We start from the raw sequence: 21,891 nt of genomic DNA on the forward strand, positions 1-21,891 counted from the left end.
AAAAAAAACGAAATAAATTTTATTTTGTGGGTGTGTGGTTGTTGGTAAAAGGGGGAATATAAAAAAAAAAAAAAAAAAAAAAAAAAAACGAAGCCAAAAACACTTTCTGGGTCTATCAACTTTAGTAAAAACCTAATTGAAAAGAAAAATGAAGTATAATTTTCAAACTCTGTGCCTTCCTACAGTCCGGTAAGATTACATTTCTTTGGTGTTTTGCGTAGTTTAAGAATTAATAGACAAGACTCAGGATGTTCTAAAACAGCCCTAAGGAATTAAAGCTACAATACTGACAAATGTGTTCATATTCCTATTAGGGGGCACCACAGTTTGCATTAAAAGTGGATGTAGATCAGTGGGAGTGCTTGCTTAGCATTTGCAGGGTCCTGGGTTTGGCCTACAGCACTGCAAAAACAAAAACAAACAATTCTGATATCTCAGTGGAATTAGTTTCTTCTATTTCTCCATTGGATGAAATTCTTCCAAACAAATTAATATTAAAAAAATACCAAAAATCTGGATCAGTGAGAATCATGGAGCCTCCTAGAAGTGAGGCTTTAACTCTGATTCTGATGTTGTTTAACAACTTATTAATTTATTTTATTAAAATAGACTGCTTTAACTGAACATATTTTGTGTTCATTTGTGCATAAATGACTATTCACAGAGTGAAAGAAACATTGAAATACATGAGTCATGATTGGCTTTCTCTTCTTAAAAATAATTACATATGAATCTGAACTCTTCTGCTTTGATCAGAGTCAGAAATATCAAAAAGTGCTGTCTGGGCCTAGATCCTAGCTGTTAACTATACTCTCTTTTGTATATGTTGCATTGATATCACTAATATAATGGCATTAAGGGGATAGAAGAAATATTCTACTGGATTTTTGAAGCTGCTCTTTCCTGTGACTCAGCATTCAGTCTATAGCTGTCTCATGTACATGTGACTAGAAGCATAATAAGAAATTTGCTGTAGCTTTTAAACTGAGGAAGTATTAATTTTCGGCTTCACCTATTCATATTGTAGCAATAGGGGTCCAAGAACTACAGAAATAGCCAAAAACGTGCTGTACAGTATCCTCAGTGTAACAAGGGTTTTGACCACAACATTCTTTTAAACATTCAGAAAAAGATGATTGAATCATAAATTGTGGTTGAAAATATAGCTGAGGAAGAAGAAATTAAACCTGTTTTCTTTCTAAATTTCATAATATTATTTCTACTATGTAAAAGATGACGAATTTGCCGAGTGAAAATAGGTACACTCTTTTGTTCTAGCATAGTCAAACTTGACAGGAAGTTTAATCTCAAGTGAATGTCCAGTGCCTCAAACAAGGAGTGAGATGAACACTTGAGCCATTTCAAACACAGGGCATAGAACCCCCAGGGTCTGATTTATTGAAGACGATCACTAGAGTTACATAATTTTTTTCTTTTTCCAATTTTGAGCGGTAGTAATAAATGAAAGTGCAGTGAAATGATTGACATCATAAGAGTATTTAACACTGAGCACTACCAAGCACTTTTCTACACATTTATTAGCTCTTTTTAAATGATTTTCCCAAAATTTGGCAAAAATATCCCCTTTCCAATGAATGATAATTTTGTACCAAGTCAGGAAAATAGAGAGAGAGAAAACAAAACAAAACAAAACAAAATACAACAAAAGCACAAAAACCAACTAAGTCATTAAGAAAAGAAAATAGGGCTGGTGTATAGCTCACTGGTAACCTGCATGCATATGATACACGAAGCCCAAGGTGTGAACCCCAGAAGTACAAAAAGAAACGAAGAAAGAAAATGTAGAAATTCAGTCGTGTTTGGACAATGTTTGTTGCCTGTGAACAGTTTAATGAGAAGGTGCTCACCTGACAGCTGTGATCTGGTCCTCAACTTCATACACACCCAGCTTTCGATACACTGCATACAGGAGTTTGTCACCTTGGAAAGCAGTGCCTCGACCATCCACCAGGGCAATGACCATTCCCTCCTTACTTGCAAGATAAGATATCCAATTAACAGCAAATACAGACCTCACACTCTGACTGCAGGGACCACCATACCTAAAAGAAAAGCAAAAATAAATTTCTGAATTCTCTGTAAAACCCAACACCCCACACTGGCCTAGCACTGGCTCTGATATTTCCCAGTACAATTATGCGATAAAATTTCAATAACAATAGCATTAGAGCTGGCTCTAAATCAAGAGAGGACCAGGCTTTTCCCAGAGGTTTGCTACAAGGAAGTTGTTTTGGGACACAGCCTCTCCTCTTCCCCAAAACGGATACATCTAGGGTTGGCATTTCAAGGAATATGTGTGGGTTTTTCGTCATTTCTGCCACCTGCCACTTGCTAAAAGCAGACATAAGATATACTTAAAAAATGCATGGTGTTTTAAGCAAATTGTGTGTAGGTCAGCACTGATTTTGGGTGTGATTCCACAAAATGTATTCCATTCCTTTATTTCATTTCTAACTCAATTACATAAGATGTTAAGATGATTTACAATATTTTTTGGCTGCAATTTCTCTATCTCAAAGGTATTCTGACACATTCGGCAATTTGCCATACAAAGGAAATTCAACACAGCAAATGCAAGCGAGTCCATCTAAAATCTCAAAACTTCCTCAATCTATTTTAAATAACCATATTTTATTTACTCTGATTAGTTGAAGAATATATAAAAACAGCATCAATAGGAACTGTTACCAAGGAGAGTGGTTCATTCTATTTCATAAATGTGTATTTCATCCAACATATTTTCAGTAAATAGTTTTACACCAGTGAAAATATTACATACACTTGAATTAGCAAGGGATACTTCTTTGATCTGTCAAATCCAGGAGGAAGAATCATCTTGTACCATAAAGCTTTGAAAACAAAAAGCAAGAGAATCATCATTCCACAACACATATGTTGTCATTTATTTTCTTGAACAATGTACACCATAAAATCAACGCATAACTAGTAAATTGTTAAAGACTAAGAATATATTTTAAATGAATTTTATTATATATTTTTATGTTTAATTTACAAATGACTAGAAATCTTGAAATACTATTTGCTCTTGAAATACTATTTTCTCTAGAAGGGTATATTCTAAAATTAGACAAACTCTTTTTAAAAAAATGTCAGTGTTGAAAGGGAGCTATGGAAAGTAGATGATCAGCTGTATCCATAATGAAATTAACAATGCTTACGGTAACTAAACATTGTTAAAGAAAGTTTATTTTAAATAAGAGCCTGTAATATATCACATGGTTCAGACTATAACATTTACTCAGTATTTTTTAAAGCGAGAAAAGTGTTCAACTTCTTATCTATAAGTGAGAAGTTTTTAAAATATCTTACTAATTTCATCTACTTCAAGTTTCTTAATTTCTTCTGTAGGCAGCTGGATATTTTTCAAGGCATTTTCCAATTCCTTATTTTCTTCCAGGATTTTTATTTCTTAGAAAAATAAAATGTTCATCTTTAGTTAATAGTGTTTACATAAATAATTTCATAAAATTCCATTGGCTTTCGTATGCATGAAACTGAAATAACATGTAATGCTTCTTTAAGGCACATCATACTGACAATCTTAATCCATTTTTTAGTGCAGATCCAAGTGTCAATCATTGTCCTAAATGAATCCTTATGTTATTTAATATTTCTGACATTGGGAGCAGAAGCACAAAAGCAGCGATGCTAATTCAACCATGTCTTCCCACCTCCAGCTGTATTTTCTCAATTTCAATTTAAAGTCATGTAGCTAATTAGTTGACATTTCTTTTAAAATTGATTAAATGTAAGTAACAGATATAATATTTAGATCATTGACCCATAAAAATGAAATAGATGGTATAGTTACAAACCGAAATTCTTCAATGTGTGAAGTTAAATATTATTTCTGTAATATTTTTATATTTATATCTTAACCATTTCCATTGTATTTGAAGATTAAAAGAAATTCTCCTTTTACAAAAAACCCAGATTACTATGTACATGATTCCTTCAAATCCTTTCTCCCAAGGTTGCTATAAATAGTAAAATAACAACAATGTACAGTATTCTTTTTGTTGTTGTTGTTTTCTACCTGAAAAAAATAATCTTAAAGCTGCTGTTTATGGCCAGCAGTGGCAGCTCATGCCTATAATTCAGCTCTTGGGAGGCTGAGAATGTTTGCCTATATCTGAGATCAGATAAGTTTTATGCTTTAATGTTTGAAAGTGAACAAATCCATTGATCTTCTGGGTGCCATAGATTAGCAATACATGTAAATTAATTTCTATTATGTGGGGCTTTTTATAAGTGTTATTTTGAACTAGAATTTGATATTAGCATCATATAATATGTGGAATTTAGATCTTTGTTTTCAATGAGGGAAGTAGATGTCTTGTGAGAAAGAGTAATGGCTACAAAAGAAATTCTGAAGATGTTTTGTTTCTATGCCTTTTTGAAAAGTGGGCCCTGAAGACAGCGAACTAAAAACTTAAAACTACACTGAGTTTCCCAAACCACTTCCCTTGTGACTTTCAGTTTTCATATACTCATGACATTTTGCTCCAATGTGTTATATTTAATCTTAGCACAAGTATAGATGCTTTGAGTACGATTTATATAAATGACACAATAACGTTCACATTAGCTTTGGGTAATCCATCAAGCAAAGAGATACTTGTGACATAGTAGATGTTAAAACACACAAAAATTGAATGCACAATTCTAAGGGAAGCCAACTCTTCACTCTGTGAAGTCCGTATGTGGAGCTGTTGTAGGTGGAGGGAATCCCATGCGAAGCAAGAATATAGAGTGGCAGATGGGTTCACCGATTAAGATTATTATTATCTGAGTACAATAGGAGGTAAAATCACGTTATAAATTTTACTTTATCTCCATTAGGTTGCTAATCATCACATTCTTTAACATTTATGACTTAATGAAATGCTGGGTTTAACTGCAAAGCTAAACAATGCTTCTATAGTTAAGAGTTACATTTTTATGAATAGTGAGAAGTTTTCCCACATCTTGAAGCACAAATGGAATTTCCTAGGGCTATGATGAGAGGGAGAGGTAGCAGCTGGACTTCTCTGTGGAGCTGTGCTTTTAAAGCCTGCAACGTGTAAAGGAAGTACTCACAGAGTCTACTGGGGATCGGGGATAAATCATGGAGTGCATGCTCTGTATGTGTTTGCAGATACTTCATTATGACAAAACTGAACGATATTTTAAGTGATAGAATTTATATTTGATTTTTGTTTCAGGCCTATCAAAATGCTATATTGCTTATTAATTAAGCTGTGTGAAAAATCTGTGGAAAAGCTGATAAGTGAGGTCATTCAGTCAGTCAGTTAATTTTAATGAGAACCTGTAGTGCCCAAAGCAACTAAACCTCAACTGGGCCCTCGATAATAAATGCCAACTCTTCTGGGTTTCCATAGTATCTAGTTCAAATGCCATCTGCTGTTTTCAAGTGACTTTCCTCTTTGCAAGGAAAATGAAGCCCATCATCTTCTGTAGTGCCTACAAACTTCCATACGACTACCACTAATCTCTTCACCCTCTTCTGTCACAAGAGGTTAATCTTTTCACCTATTTCAGGACCCCATCCCCTCTCAATTTCTCAGGGACCTCCCTCTTTGATTTCTTCACTCTAATCCTTTACTTTGAGGTGGGATCTTATATAGTCCAAGCTAAGTAGTCAAGGCTGGTTTCAAACTCTTGGCCCTCTGTTTTTTACCTTCCAAGTGCTGGAATTATAGGCATGTGCCATGTGCTACTGTGCCTGGCATTCTTTAATTCCTTTTAACCTCATATTTTTTTTCTTTTTTTAATAAAATATTTTATTTATTATTTTTATTTTATCTGTATGCCTGCATTGTCTGCATGTAGGTAAATGGACCCATGTCATGCAATGCCTATGGAAGACAGAAGAGGCTGTTGGATCTCCTGAACTGGAATTACAGTTTTTAGCTGCCATGTGGGTGCTGGGATTCAAACCCAGGTCTTCTGCAAGAACAACCAGTGTTCTTAACTGCTGAGCCATCTCTCTAGGCCCCTCATATTTTTCCAATCAACATTTAACCATACTCAAATATTTATCATTTTTCAAAAACAAAATTAAACATGCATTAGCTGTTCCCAGTCAGTATCCAACTTCTCCTCTCCTTTTCTTCGCAGACTCACTGGAAGCATTAATTTTTTCAAACACATTTCTTATGCAGGACAATCCTCACTTTAATCTTGCTACTTCCCTCACTGTTTGCAGAAACTGCCTTGACCAACGTAGTATCAATGTGTGTTTGCCTCGCCAAGCACCATCACTTTCTTGGGTCTTCTCCCTGCCTTCCCTGGCCCATCTCAAGGCTGTCTGCCTCCAGCTGTTCTCTCTTGGTGTCCTCAGAAGGCTCATTTGCCATTTTGCACTTCTTGAGCCCTTGCATTCCATGTGGTTTTGTTCAAGGCTCACTTTTCACTAACTCACCTATCATTTATTTCCCACTCTGTTGATCGATCTCATCTACTGCCAATGCTTTAGTAACCATGTGCTCCGTAAACTAGCAACTTTTTGACAATCATCTTCAGTGTGATGAATGGTTTGACATTCAGATCCAAAAATCATGCCATTGTAGGACCAACCAGCTCTACCAGCATATCCTACCAGTATCCAAAACTCAATATTCAAAACAAAATTCATAATCGCCTCAGAGATGTTTTCCTCAGTGAGTACTCTTGAAGTCAAAAAACATTTATTTCAGTCCATTTGACCAAGTCAATCATCCAATCAATTTCTTTTGTGTTCATGAGTCTCAGGTTTGATGACTATCATAAGGAGATGTTTCCTCCCTGCAACAACCCAGATAAGGGCTCTCTCTATGTGCTTTCATGTTTCCTGTATTTTCTTTCCCTTAGAACTACATCCTACTCTCTCATCTGTGCCTGCTTACACATTTGCATCCCCCACTAATTTGTAATTTCATGAAGGGCAGAGACAATGTCTAATCCAGCATCCATCATTTTAAAGAACTAGTATGCAGCACACTGTATGGATTAATTTGGAAAGTGCCCACTAAATAGTTGTTGAATGAAGATTGCTGATACCAAATGCAAAGGGTAATGGGTAAAAGAAAAAATAAAAAAATGCACAGCATCTGCTATAAAACAGCAGTTGGAACTTCATTTTTAAAAATATTATATTTATGCATTTTTATTTTATGTGTACGAGTGTATTGCCTGCATGTGTGTAAGTGCACCCATGCCATGCAATGCCCATATCAGAAGAGGGTATCAGATTCCCTGGAACTGGAGTTAAGGATGGTTGTTGGCACTATGTGGATGCTAGGAATCGAACCCAGATATTTTGTGTCAGCAGCCAGTGCTTTTAACCCATCATCTCTCTAGTCTACAGTTACATGTTTATAAAAAGTATATATAGATTCTCAAGCATTGTCCAAAATCTACTGGACTAGAGTCTCTAAGGAAGACCAGAGAATCTCTGTTTGTGATAAGCATATGTGTTGATTTGAATGTGAAACACCCCTTATAGGTGCCTGTGTTTGAACACCTGGTCTCTAGCTGGCAGCACTGTTTTGGAGGTAGTAGTATCCTTTGGAGGTGGCGTCTTGCTGGTAGAAGACAAACACTGAGGGACTGGTCTAGAGGCTTAATAGCCAAGCCCCATTCCTGTCTTTTCTCTGCTTCCAGACTGAAGGCATAATATGATCAGCTCCTCCTTAAACGATCTATCTCCTTTAAGCTGCTCCTTACCAGGTTTGGTTGGAGCAATGAAGAAAACAGCTAATAAAACATTATAAAAAACATTGTTATCATTAGACAAGTTTATGGCTCTGTGCTCTAAAAGAATTTGAGTTATTTCTTGAATTAGAAAATATAAAAATACATGGATGTATACGGAGAGTGATGTAATAAAACTTCAAAAGCAGTACAAAGATTAGTATCTGCCTGGAATATAACAAGAACATTAAGGAAAAAAATGCTAGGATGTAGAAATTCATGCTATGGGATAAAGGAAGTCGAGTTATATTTTAGAGTCATGATAAAATGAACTTTAAATATCTATGATGATTGCCACTAAAATGAAATCTTTAGGACCATAAAGCAGTTTCATTTTAAAATATCTTTCTCTAGCCCTGAAAGTTGAATATGCCAAATGAACAAATATAACCTGTTATTTTTTTTAAGTATTCCATTATTAGATACGAGGTTAAAACAATTTCAAAATGAAACTAAATTCACAGTTCTCCGTAATAATCCCTGTCTCGGCCAGCACTCCTGACTTTTTCCTCATGACTTTATTTTCACCTATTCTTGAGCTATTACTCTGACACCAAAGCTAATCCCTAAGTAATGTCCTGGCTTTTCAGCAGAGCTGTCCAGGGACAAAGGCAGGCCTGAGTGCTGAAGGGGCCAGCATGTGCATGCTCACAGCGTCCCTGCTCTCCAGCAATCCGAGTCTATGCTGTTAACAGCACATCAGAAGACACTGCAAACTAGCAGAAAGAATGCCAGACGATTATAGACTTGGATGACTCCTTTGAGAGCAAAAATGGCCATCTTTGAACTGTGAACTATTGGAACTGATCTCACAAATTCAAGGTAGAGGAGAACTGTCATGATAGCGGTCACAAATGGAAAGTACCTCCAAGTTTCAGGGATTTCATATGTGGCAACAGTATGATGTAGCTCTTAACACAAAGCAAAACAAAACAAATCAAAATGCTGGCATGGTAATCACCCTCTGCTCTGAACCGAACTAGAGAAGTTATATCTAGAATTTGTTTCCAGCATGGAATGTTACAAAACAACAACCACCAAAGAGAAAAAAAAATACTCCTTGTAAAACAGGAATTCTTTTTTGAGAAGGAGGATCTATGGATGAGGCTTTCTTCCCAGTTCCAAACTTCTCTGCTTTTGTAAGGCCAGTTGTAGAAGAAAGGCTTGACCTCTACAGTATAACTTGTTTCATATGCCACACTCTCTCTGAAAAGAATCACTATGCTTCATATGATCATGTTTGACTGAAATGAAGTCCAAATCTGTGAAATAATAAGCTATATGATCATGGGATTACATTACAATTCCTCTTGTCAGTGAAAGCCAACTGCCTTGACCTCTACAGTGGAGCATGACAGAGAATTTGGGATGTCTTTTAGATGCAAGAGAGCATACCTTGATCAGTGCGGCCGTCATGAAGGGTGGAAATGGGGAGGCCTGGGCCTGCATGCAGGATGAAAACAGGAGGTGACTTACTGTTAAAATAACACTTTGCTTTCAACAGGATTGCTCTTAGTATTTGTAACTAGTGTCAAGCTCAAGTTTATCTTTTAATTCTTTAGTGACTTTTATCCCTTGGAAAAATAAACACCTTTTAAGTTACAAGTAAACTACACATGAAATCATAGTCCAATCAAAGGAAAGCTGTAAGGGAAGCATTACCTGTAGCTTTTCCAGGAGTGATCCTGAATAGTTAAAACCTAATTACACAGAGGGGCATCAGAAACTTCAGATGCCCCTCGGGGAAGCTGTCATGCTGCACTGAACCAGTTTTAGCTGTGTCTTTACCATCCAGTAAATTTCTTCATTGGTATCCAGGCTGAAGTTCATTTGTTTAACGTTCTGTTTGTTTTGGTGAGTGAAATCTAGCACTTTTTATCCATATAATAATTATATGCAGAAATAAATTTATATAGATTATGTTTCCTTTCCAAATATGCTTTTTAGGTTATGTTCCCTGCAAAGCATGCAGAACAAAGTTTGGGCCAGTTCATGGGAACAGGAAGAGGTTGTATTGAGATGCTATTTTAGGGTTAAGGATAGGAAGGAAGGGAAGGTAGACTTCAGTGCAATATAATAGCTCAGAGCTTCTAGCCAGCCCTCCAGTAAACTGTGGAATCTGTAGAATTGTTCCAAAGGGGCAACAGGATAGACTTATCTCCCAGCATGCAGCACAGTCATTACATGGACCTATGCCTAGAGTAATCTCCAGAGACAGGGACTCAGTTATATATTATCAGCCACCTACACCTTCAGCAATGAGCAATATATCAGTTCTAAAGGTGGAATGATCATGCTGGCTCACCAGTGCTCGCTATGGAGTCCAACATTCAGCATTTCTATGTAGAAACTGTCCATTTTAACAAGAAAAAAAATTAAACATTATTACTTACCTTAAATATATAATGAAATAATACCTAGAAATACTCAATTCAAGTTGTGTATTTACTTAGGCATCCAATAGGTTAAAAACGCATGTGGATGTTGGAGTGAATGCTTTTGTCATTCCTGATTATTTTCTTCTACTTCAAGGTAGCCCTATTAATGTATTTGGCTCTGCATAAAGCAGGAGGGACTTTTCTGATGAGTTCTAAGATGACCTGGCTATGAATTGTGCTTTCTGGCTTGCTTCTGGCAGCTTTCTCCCTATGGAAAACATGCTTTGGATTCCCTGGAGCTGTAAGTGCAACAGTGCCAAGCCCCATGAGCGGATCCTGTTAGCTGTACAATTGTACCCATATTTGTGCAACTGTAATTCTGGAGTACAATGTTAGAAGGCACATGCCTCAGTCACATTTTCCAATTAGTCTTTGCAAATAATAAAGCTAACATTTTGCTCTCCTGAATGACTCCTCAGCCTAACTTGGGAATGGAGAAGAGGGATATTATTTGACTTCCTCAAAACCCAACCGTTCTGTGGAATCTGAGAGTGGAGTGGAATTGCCGAGTTTTGCATTTGAGTCAGTGCTTCTTCAAAGTCATCAAAAGGAACAAGCACATTTGAGGTCAAAATCTAAGGAAATATCTAAATCTAAGGCATATCTAAATCTTTAGCCTTTAATCTGTTAACACCTATCATGTGAAATTTCATGAGCACGTGGTTCCAGTAATGAAAACTTGCATTTCTTTTTATTCTAAACTAAAGACCCGCTAATGACTGGCCGCTCTAGGCACAGCAGCCTGATGACGTGAAAGTACAGACATCAATGGCTACAATTCTGATTTTGTAATGTTTTTGTTCTTTCAGCAGTACTGATATGATTTACCTGCATTAATTCTGTCATCCAGAACTCAGCAGCTCTTTGGAGAGTTTGAAGTTACATAATGAGGCGTTACTCTTAGCCCTAAAGGGAAAGATTTCAAGGTTTTTCCTATGATGGCGCAGTGACTCATTTTACTGGAGCTTCAAAAACACCAGACGATGTGATGCTTCCCACACAGTATATTTTTTGCTAAATGGGAAATTACCATACTGCCGAGGAAGAGTGAGTGGTAGAAAAGTCAGGCGATTCAAGTTCTAGAAAGGACTCTTCCACCAACTTTTGATGACAGCTTAATTTTTGGTTTCTTATCTATATACTTCAGTGAACATTTAGGCTCAAGGAGATATCAGGGAGACAGAGTAATATAAAATGTAGCACAATGCTTTCCCAAAGTGCTCTAGTGTCTTTCAAATACAGAGTATATATCAATATAAATGTATATATGTTAATGCAGTGCAACTTATGCCCTTATCAGCAGAGAGAACAGCAGGAGACAAGTTCCTTAGTAGAGTTTGCAAAGGACAGTAGTGCTTTTAATGCTCCGTAATGCCTATGTGTATTTTGCAAACATCCAATGTCTGTAGTGTATTAGACACTCTTCTTAGTCCTATGAATAGAAAGAAAAAGAGATCAACCCCAGCCTTCCAGGAGAAAAAGATAAACAGATGTTCCAGTGTGGTTAGTTCAATGATGCTATGTGCCTGGCATGTAAGCTTGTGATACATGTTACATAAATACAGAACTTGGGCTGAAAAATATTGCATATAACTTGAGAGGGACATTTAATGTTTACCTTTAAATGCCATAATCACAATCAGCACATATGGCCATGAACAACAATCTCTTGACATTTCAGAGATGCCACTGACCAAACATTTTATGGTAGTGTTATTTCAAGCTGACATCTTGTACCATCTTGAAGGGAGCATTTGGGTTAAGATGCTTATTCATGTCAACATAGTTAAATCAGTTGTGACTCAGGATCTAGAATCAAGTGGCTGGATTCAGGGAAGTGGTATATTGGGGTGGCCTCCGTTCTTGTTCTTTTTACAGGAAACCCTCACAAGGCCTCTACAACTGAGCAGGGGACTCAGTTGGTGAGACTTATTTTGTTCTCTAAGTCATCTATCCACACATAGAAAGTTGATATCAGAAACAGGAGGGTGGCTTGCACTTTGTAACACCTCTTGCCAATTGCTTTACCCACACCACTGGGTGAGAAGGTAGTGACTGGAGAATTAGAGATTTTCCAGTGTAGCTTTCTATATCCTTATGATGAGTACCTAAACTCCAGTAGTTATCAAGTTCATTGATTTGTAGTGTTATTTTAACCTGTATTATTTCTTATATTCAAGAAAACGTGTTGTGTCTAAAATCAACTTATCTAGATCACAAAATATTTCTGAAATGTGCACATGTTTTAAACAAACAGGAAATGTTTTATATGTTGCTCTTCCTATGATTCTTTAGTATTTGAATGCATTACTCAAAATGTCTTCCAATATTTCAAAGGACACATTGGATGAAAAGTTTGATTTTCATCCCGTTGAAACTAGAGTTGGAGGTATAACTGGATAGACCTTAGGTGGGTTTTATTTTTTGACATTTTTCCAGCAAATAAAGCCAAAGTTGAGCAACCATTTTATTAGAGAAAACACTTCTGCCTATGCTATGGCTCCTGCTGTACATATCTGGTAGATGGTACCCACAAGTAGCATCCTACTGAGGTGGAACATGGTGCTTAAAAGCGTGAAGTTTCGAGGCAGCAGACTTGCTTCAAGCCTGACTGTTACTTATGAGCAGTGCACACCTTTGCAAGTCACTCGTTTCCTCAAATGTGAAGAAGTAAGACTAATACTTTCCTATCTGTTTTCATCGTCCCAGCGTTCAGCATGATATAAGATCCTTACATAGAGCAAGTGCCCAAAAACCTGCAGCTAATCAGATGGGGTGACAAGGATGTTGACAATGGCAACCGGGAGAGTGATGCGGATGTTAGGTCCATCACCTACCATAGCAGATGAGTGCATAGTACTTGGCATAGTCGCTGAAACTTGCTGTGTAATATTGGCACCTTTCTTTCCTTAGATGGCAAGTAACACACTTCTTGCTTGGAGGATAGCTTCCAATGCTAATTCTAGAGGGAAATGAAAATAAAACTAAGCTGAAATTTTGAGATTGTATTTATCAAAATGTACTACTCCATGTAAAGTGACTAATTTACATATTGACATCAAACCCACTCTATTTTTCTGTTGCCAATATCATTTAAAGTAAAGGGGAATCACAGTGCTTTGATGTAGCTTGATTTTTGATCCATTTTTGCCTGAAGTGGCACAAGCTTTAAGAGAGAAACCCTCTGTGGTTTTCCCAAAGTGGGAGAGATACCTAACACTTGCACTGCGAATGAGGTAATAATTACTTTCCATAATCATTCATCTCTTATGAAGTAGACAGGAATCATAGATTTTCATTTTCCCATCTCTCTCTTTTTCTATTCTATTTCAAAACATACAAGGAAACCTGGCAGTTTCACCAAGAAAGGGTCCCTCTTCTATATCTGGAAGATGAATTTCATAATAAGCAAATTGGAAATAAGAAACCACATTTCCATATGCCTCGTGCACCTTTTATTTCTTTCATCAGGACATGTGGGATAATGGAAGCTCAGTCTGGGAATGTTATTTCTTCTACCCCATGAAGGTCAAGCTTCACTTCCATAATGTCTCCATACTTACCTCAGCAGAGCCCTCTGTGTGGATCTTGAGTGTGGTGATTAGTTTTAATAGATTATATAGTCCTAGACCTTTCACCAAACACTTGGCATCAGAACCCCATCTCAGGAATAGTAGATGGTGCTCTGCCAAGGGTCAGGCTGTGTCTCGTGGATGCCAGGGTGGCTGTGCTACCTCCCAGGTCCTTCTCGTTCTAGTCCCTGAGATTGTTTTGAGCATGACAAAGGGGTCTGGAGACATGGCTGGCTCCAAAGAAATACGTCCCCCAATGGAGTGGTAACAGTGTGGTCTGGGTGGAAACAAAGGACTATGAATGCCAGACATTTCTTCTTTCCTCTTTGAACCTTCATGCTTGTATTTTTGGTGATCGTGGAACTATAAGGAAGAGACTATATAGTAAGGGACCAGTGATCAGCATACCCATGTTCAAATCTTTACTAACAATATTATCTACCACATAATAGTGGTAGTTGCAGAAATTAAATAAGATTGCAAATGTAAATCAGATATTTGGCATGCAGTAGACTATCAATGATGGTGACTATTATTTCTATTCCCACACCCAGAAAGGAGTGGTGAGCTTCCCGTTCCAACCAACAAAAACAAAACTGGATTTACCTTCAATATTGATGACTACTGTATGCATGGAATTGGCAGATACCAAAGTGAGTCATGGTGAAGAAAACAATACTACAGAATTACAAACAATGTCTGACACATAGAAAGTATTCAGTAAATGCATACTAAGTAAATACATGTTCCTAATTACCTCTAAACATTTTTGTGTTATTTGAAACAGGAACTCCCTGTAGCCCAGCTGGCCTGGAACTTGCTATGTAGACCAGGCTGACCTCCATCTCACAGGGATCCACCTGCTTTTGCCTCTCAAGTGCTGGGATTAAAGGTACATGCCAGTATGCTCAGCAGAAAAATTTTGAGATATTTAAAATAAATATATAAAATATTTAATATTTATATCAGCATTATGATTTCCTATATTTTTCTTTTTGAAAACAAGCATTTTGAGTTGATTCATAGGGGAGCATATAATTTTTGTAAGGATGTAGTGATGTACAACATTTTCTGAATTATTAGTCTTAATCAAAAAATGGCTTTTACTACATTTTATACTTTTAGATGTCTATCCAGGGCTATGTTGTAATATTACTTGATTATCTATGTATCTCTGTATCAATCTGGCAATACCACCATGAATTGGCTCAAATTACCTGTAGATATTTCTTCTTCCAGGATAACTTTCAAATTCATTGCTAGAATAAAACCTGAAAAGATATTCAGAAATTATTAACTGTTAATTATTAAATACTAAAACTATTGGCACTAAAATTAAAAAAGTAAACAGCACAGACAAACATTTGTTTAATGAAACTATTAACTAGCATAGAAATCACTGCTGTGTGTAACTGAATTTGGGATATTTACTGACTTATAGCTGATCCTAGAAAGGTAAAATTATGCTGAGTACTTTTTATTATCAGTACATTTTATTCTGATTCATTAAATACAAGCCATGAAAAAATAACAATTAAATTGATATTCTTTTCCTTTTCCATGCTTAAATGTTTCCTGTTTTCTCAGAACTCTTATTTATTTTGTCTATGATTGTGAAGACAATTTGATTTTATTCCATAAGTCCTAATAGTAGATAAGTTTGGTATGTCAGGGAAGCTCATTCAAATTGGGATACATATACCTTAGGCCGTATTAATTCATCAAGATGCAAACAAACCACAGGAGAACAGACTTGCTACTTAGCTGTCTAAGGCAGGCTCCATCCTGTTTTAATATAGCTGTAAAGTAGGAAATCCAGTTTGGTGGCATGAGTTTCATTCCTCTGTGAATTTATCTGACTATCTCACAGTAACTGACTTTTCCCCTCCACCACAGGAAGAACATAATAGAGTGTGAAAGTTTAGAATAAACAAGGTTTGACTTAATTCTCAGGGGGGTTAGCAGTCCAGACAGTCTATGTCCTCAGTGTCATTAAAACTTTCTTAGTCTCAAGAAGGAGGAAAAGGCAACATAATGCAATGTGTTTCCAGTATCAAACTCATCTTCTAAACCTGCATGTGTCTGGTTTATTCATGCCCCTACTAATGTCACAGGACTCCAGTCATCACGTTCACTTACCTTTCCCACATCTTTTCAAACAGTCTGTGAATAAATTTCTCAGTCTCTTTCCCAAGGGCTCTTTCAGCTTTCCCAGGATGTCAAGGTTTCCTTTGTTGTTTTCACCTCCAACAATGCAGACTTTTCCACCTGCCTCTCCCCTCTCCCTCAGACAATAGTTCACCAGTTTCCCTCCATCTCTATCTTTCTTAACATCTAAGTTTTTCTCTCATTTACTTAACAAATACATATTGAACTTCTCCTGTGTTAGGCTTGGTGCTAAGTGCTAAGGACTCAGGAGAAGGAGGCAGAGTATTGCCTGTCCACACTTCACTGTCATTGTTCCAGCTCAGGACTCTGTCAGCTCAGGCCATCGTTATGATCAAAGCATGGTCTCCAAGGGTTCATTTTTTTCCCACTGCCTAAACCCATTATGCCTCAAATCTTTCTCTCACCTGTTTTTATCTTCACCACTCCCCTTACTTTAGTGATTTCAATGGCTACTCCAGCTAAGGTCCAAGCTTCCTTTGCTTCCATTCAAATAATTTTATAGTTTGGCAATAGGATTCTGACATTTGTCTGTCTAGTAAGATTAGATTGATGATCCTGCTCTTTTGCTCCTAAAACTAGCTAATAGCAGTCAGATTAGGAATACTGAGGGAGTATTCCTGATTTAGATAACACTAAAAGTGACACACAAAATGGTGAACACTTCTGATTCGAGATGTTTTATCATGACTATTCCAAGACCGCTTATTTAGGAAATATATAGGATAGACTGTAAAGAACTTAAGATTTCCCTTTTAAGATGAACAGCAACAGTCTTGGATTTCACGTCTTAGATTTGAAGCCTCGTAATCCACTAATTAAATGGCCTTTGGCCAAGTTAATTACATGTTCTCAGTATCAGTTTTCTGATATACAAACTCAGAGAAAGAATTTCTACCTTACAGTATCTGGTCCACAGTAATGCCTCAAAAATTGACAGCTGGCGCAACGGTATGAAATCACGACAAATGACTCTCCATTATCTCGGCTACTTTCATGGCGTTTCAAAGTTTGCATTTTGCTTCAAGTGTCAAATAATAAACTTTGCCTTTGTTATTTGAGGTTTTCTTCAATTTATCTATTTATCGAATTTTTGTGCATTTCACACAATACGTCATAATCATATTTAGACCTCCCTCCCCATCTGTGCTCCCTATAAACCCTCCCACTGGATTTCATGTGTTTGGTTATATATGTGTGTTTGTGTGTGCATCTAGCGAATCAAGTTTGAGAATTTTAAAAACATTTTATTTTTATTTTATGTGTATGCGTGTATTTCCTGCATGTACGTAAGTCCACCCGTGTGGTGCAATGCCCGTGGAGGACATAAGAGGCTGTTGGATCCCCTGGAACTGGAGTTACAGACAGTTGTTAGATGCATGTGGGTGCTGGAATTCGAACCTGGGTCTTCTGCAAGAACAGCCAGTGTTCTTAACCGCTGAGCCATCTCTCCAGACCAAGTTTGAGAATTTTTATACTTCTCATAAAAGTATCTTATAAAAAAATCTTCTCAGGCCTGGAGAGATGACTCAGTGGTTAAGAGAACTAACTCCCCTTGCAAAGGACCCAGGTTTGATTCGCAGCACCCATATGGTGACTAACAACCACCTGTAACTACAGTTCCAGGGGATCTGATGCCTTCTTCTGACTTCCATGAGCATTACATGACATGGGTGCACTTACATACATGTAGGGAATACACTCATACTCATACACTAAAAAATGACAAAATATTAAAAAATTCTTCCCCAAAGGAAATCATGTTGAGTAATTATTAAAAGAGGTACAATATTAATGAAATCATACTTGTTTGAATCAAACCAAAGAGTAACAGAGATGCTCTTTCAGTGAGCTGAAGTACAGGGAGCAGTCCGTCATTTGTACAGCCATCCGCTGGTGCCAATTAAAACCTGAATGGTGCATCATGCTGCATGCAATACTTACAGTGAATCCTGTGTTACTCTGAATATATTTATGGCCTCCCACTTGCCACTTGTAATTTGAATAGCATTTTCCTATAAAAAGACAAACATTATGTTGTGTGAAGTTGAGCGTTATTTGAGCAACCTCAAGTGAATGATCTTTGAGGAGATAAATCTTGGAAGGAACGTACCACAGTGTCTTTGATATAGTGAATATGTTTGTAGCCATCCTTGTCGCTAAATATTTTGTAGTATGAAATGGCATCATAGCTAAAAGCTGGTGTTGAAACAAAGAACTGAAAGACATTAACAGAGGTTATGTTCAAAAGACAAACTGAACTAAAGCCACAGATGCATTTAAGGCATGCACGGATAGGATTCCAAGCATTTCGCCTCCCCAATCCCCCCATCACTCACATCTGAAATTTCAGTTTTTCAGATGACAGCTTTTTCCAGTGATTCTAACAGGCACTTGCACATTTCAATTTTGTTGCTACTGTTCCCCCACCCCACCCCCAGTACTTCTAGTGCTGTGTTGTATTATTTGACAAATTTCTGTTCTGAAATGATGTGGCTTGGAATAGAGTTTAATGAATAACAAATGAATGTTGATATTTAATCAAGTCAGACTTTAAAATGAGGTGTTTGACCAAAGTGTGATTCTCATTAAAGCTTAAAGCACTTTTTAATTTTTGATTTGTCTAGTGCCAAGCACCTAATGTCAACTATTCAATGAAGGCATTTAAAAATTAAAATATCATGGTCTTCTGGCTACAGATTTTAGTAATGGGAAGGGGCTTATATACTTTAGAGAAAATGTGACATGTGACTAGGGAGTAGGGGGAGCTTAACTCCAGAGCTCGGGAAGCAGAATGACCTCATAACGTGAGTTCGACCCACTCAGAGTAGCCTGCTGGGCACTTGCTGGTGCCACCTAATAGCAATGGAAAGACATATACTCAAATGTGTCTTGGAACAGAATGAGTGACAACTCAGTATCCTAAATGGTACAGATAATTGTAATTCTGCAAACATTCTCCTATCAAATTTCCACCAATAGTTTCATGTGTCCCCCATTTAAAATTTTTTGATTTTCCTGACACTAACATTTTTTCAAGTTGTCATCTGGTAAAATGATGACTCTTTTGTGAAAGAATTCCATGAGGACAGAGAGCCTCTACATCATGCAGAGGAGTAAACATTTCCAGGAATAACTTATAACCAGGCCTTTCTGTCTGGTTTCAGTTCACGGAAGAGTAGACTAAGACCTTCACCTGTCAAATAGCTGAAGCAAGCACCAAAACCCCAAACATGCCAGTATCATCTAGCAAGAAATGCCTGTCCTATGGGGATAATTTCTAAGGCCCATTTTTGAGCAAAGAGAGAGCAGAGAGAATCACTATAGGCTTATTTAATGATCACACATGGATGTGATCTGATGCTTGATATATTTTGGTAAAACTGTTATTTCTCTTAAACTGTAATCTTGTGCCATGAAAATGCAACATAGCTCATGTATCTATTCTGAACTAAACAACGTTCTTCCAAATTCATTTCCACCTAGATAGAAGCTTTACTGATATAATTAATATAAAAATAGAAATGGCCCTTCTAGATTATGGTTAGCTCTAAATCCAATGACAGTTGTCCTAATAAGAAGACAAAGGACTCAAAGTGATACCTACAGACACCAAAAAGGGGGCTATGGGAAATAGAAGCAGAAATTAGACTACTGCAGCTTATATCAAGGGACAGCAAGGATTGCCAAGAGCCATCAGGAGCTAGAAGAGGAAAGGGACACTTCTCCCCTGGACACTTCAGAGGGAGCACAGCTCTGAAGATATCTTGACTTTAGACATCTATCCTTCAGTAACGTGAGAGAATAAATTTCCATTGGTTTAATCACTAAGTTTGTTCTTACTTTAAATTTTGTATAATGAGAGTTGACACTACAACCTTATTTACAATATAAAAGCAACTGAGTTTCAACCAATCACAAACAACCAACTCATTATACCATGCCCGAATAAAGCAGGTTCCTAGTTGTAGTCAATCAAGTGAGCTCTCTACTTTGTTTCAGTGTTCTGCTCGCATCAGAGGTGTTCTGTGAACAGCTGGTTCCGAAGGCTGCCTTATTCATGAATAATTCTTTGCTCAAATAAACTCTGCTAGATTTAATTTGTCTGGTATGTCTTTTAATAAATCTTTAGCAAAATGGAAAACTGAGTAATGTGAAACCGCTGTTTTGTGTATTCATTAACATCATCCATAATAAGATCAACTTTGTAGGATTTTGCATATCAAAACCAATGATTTTAAGTGAAATTAAGAGGCTCAGAAATAGAACATTAATTTGCAATTTGGTGGATGGAGTTTAATTAACGTAGTCATTCTACAAAATTGTTCCTTCACTTCAGAACAGTTTTGTCCTCAACCAAGTGATGGTACAATCATTTCTAAGTACCTTCTTTAAAATGTCTCCCTCAGGACTGGAGAGATGGTTCAGTGGTTAAGAGCACTGACTGCTCTTGCAGAGGACCCAGGTTCAATTCCCAGCACCCACGTGGTGGCTACAAACCATCCTGAACTCCATCCAGTTCTAGGGGACTCTGAAGCCCTCTTCTGACCTCTGCTGTATTGCATGGCACAGGTGCACTCACGTACATGCAGGCAATACACTCATACACATAAAAAATAAAAATAATAAATAAATAAAAAAAATAACTCCCTTATACTCTTCAGTGCAAAAAACAATTGGTTCTGCATTGTGTTAGTCATTAAAATGGAACCAAGTCAAAGAACACTGAGATAACATAGTGAAAAAATTATTCTCTACTTTAAGTGAGAATACTTAAGGAACTTTAAAAAACGATTTTTTTTCTAGAGCAGAGCTTGAAATTCATTTTTATTGAAAATAAAAAACAAATTATAGGACAGGCTGTTATGTTTTAAGGTATTAGAACCAGGCAAACAGGAAGAAACTCTGTGCTAAGCAAAGCCTGTTATCTTCTCCCGTTTTACTGTGCACATGGAAGACAGCTGCTTCAGATGAGCAGGTAACATGGCTGAGGTAAAGAGAGTGTGAAATATTTCCGCTTTCGTGTTAGAGTTAGGCCCATAATGCCTTCTGAGTTAAGTGCTCCTAGGGGCAAGTCACACCTGGACCCTAGATAAGTACACACAACTAGGTTGACCTCAGTGTAGCAAGGCCTGTACTGCTTCCCTTATCATGCTTAGATTCTCTGATAAATGCTTATCTCTGCTAGAGTGCAAAGCCATTTAGAATATCTTACTTGGGAAGTAAGATTATCTCCAAGTCATGTCATATCTCGCCATCCTTGTTAAATGACATAATGCTGATGCCTAAACTGAGTTAACAATTAGTCAAAAGCACAGACTTTCAGAAATTAAGTACAAAATTCATTTTTTTTTTAAATCAAGGATTTTACCAACATTCTAAAGGAGTGCAGTGCATTGCTTAGTTGATAATTTTATTGGAATTGTGTAATTGGGCATTATGTTTTCAGATTTATTTCCAAATTTAAAGAGGTAAAGATTGAATTTCTTCTTTTATTCTGCCTGTTCTTTACAGGGGAAAACTAATTTATTTAAAGTTAATTTATTGTGACTCTTCTAACCAAATAGCAAAGAATGGTTGGGTTATGTACTCCAGATTAAAGCTCAGGAAGTGTCGGTGCTGGAGTGGAGAAAAGGAGTAAGGTTTTCAGGAAACATTGTTACTTCTTAGTATCTGCATCAAAAGGTCATTTTTTTTCTTTCTTTCTTTCTTTCTTTTTTTTTTTTTTTTGAATCAGGAACTCCCAGTAGCCCCAGCTGGCCTAGAACTCACTATGTAGACCAGGCTGGCCTTGAACTCATAGAGATCCACCTGTCTCTTCCTCCCAAGTGCTGGGATTAAAGGTGAGTACCACCACGCCCAGCCAAAAGGTCAACGATTTAGTAAACTGTTTATGTCACTGTGCGTGTGTGTGTATGCATGCGTGTGTGTGTGTGTGT

The 21,891-nt window shown here is 37.1% G+C and overlaps 1 protein-coding gene across 5 annotated transcripts in view; it reads right to left on the reverse strand.

Annotated features, from left to right (window-relative positions):
• Fap (fibroblast activation protein alpha) overlaps window positions 1-21,891 on the reverse strand; it is a 76,570-nt gene that overhangs the window by 17,147 nt on the left and 37,532 nt on the right. For 4 of the 5 annotated variants that reach the window (XM_008845757.3, XM_017801259.2, XM_029569687.1 and 1 more), the window contains 8 exons: window positions 18,066-18,170; window positions 17,897-17,967; window positions 15,004-15,057; window positions 13,052-13,176; window positions 9,172-9,219; window positions 3,352-3,450; window positions 2,801-2,870; window positions 1,869-2,063 (listed from right to left, as the gene is read on the reverse strand). In XM_008845757.3, the coding sequence (XP_008843979.2) occupies window positions 1,869-2,063; window positions 2,801-2,870; window positions 3,352-3,450; window positions 9,172-9,219; window positions 13,052-13,176; window positions 15,004-15,057; window positions 17,897-17,967; window positions 18,066-18,170 (767 nt within the window). The remainder of the gene's footprint in view (window positions 1-1,868; window positions 2,064-2,800; window positions 2,871-3,351; window positions 3,451-9,171; window positions 9,220-13,051; window positions 13,177-15,003; window positions 15,058-17,896; window positions 17,968-18,065; window positions 18,171-21,891) is intronic. The other variant, XM_029569685.1, reaches the window with a different exon arrangement.

This window comes from Nannospalax galili, unplaced genomic scaffold (genome assembly GCF_000622305.1).
Source record: "Nannospalax galili isolate Female #2095 unplaced genomic scaffold, S.galili_v1.0 scaffold540, whole genome shotgun sequence".
Lineage (NCBI taxonomy): Eukaryota > Metazoa > Chordata > Mammalia > Rodentia > Spalacidae > Nannospalax > Nannospalax galili.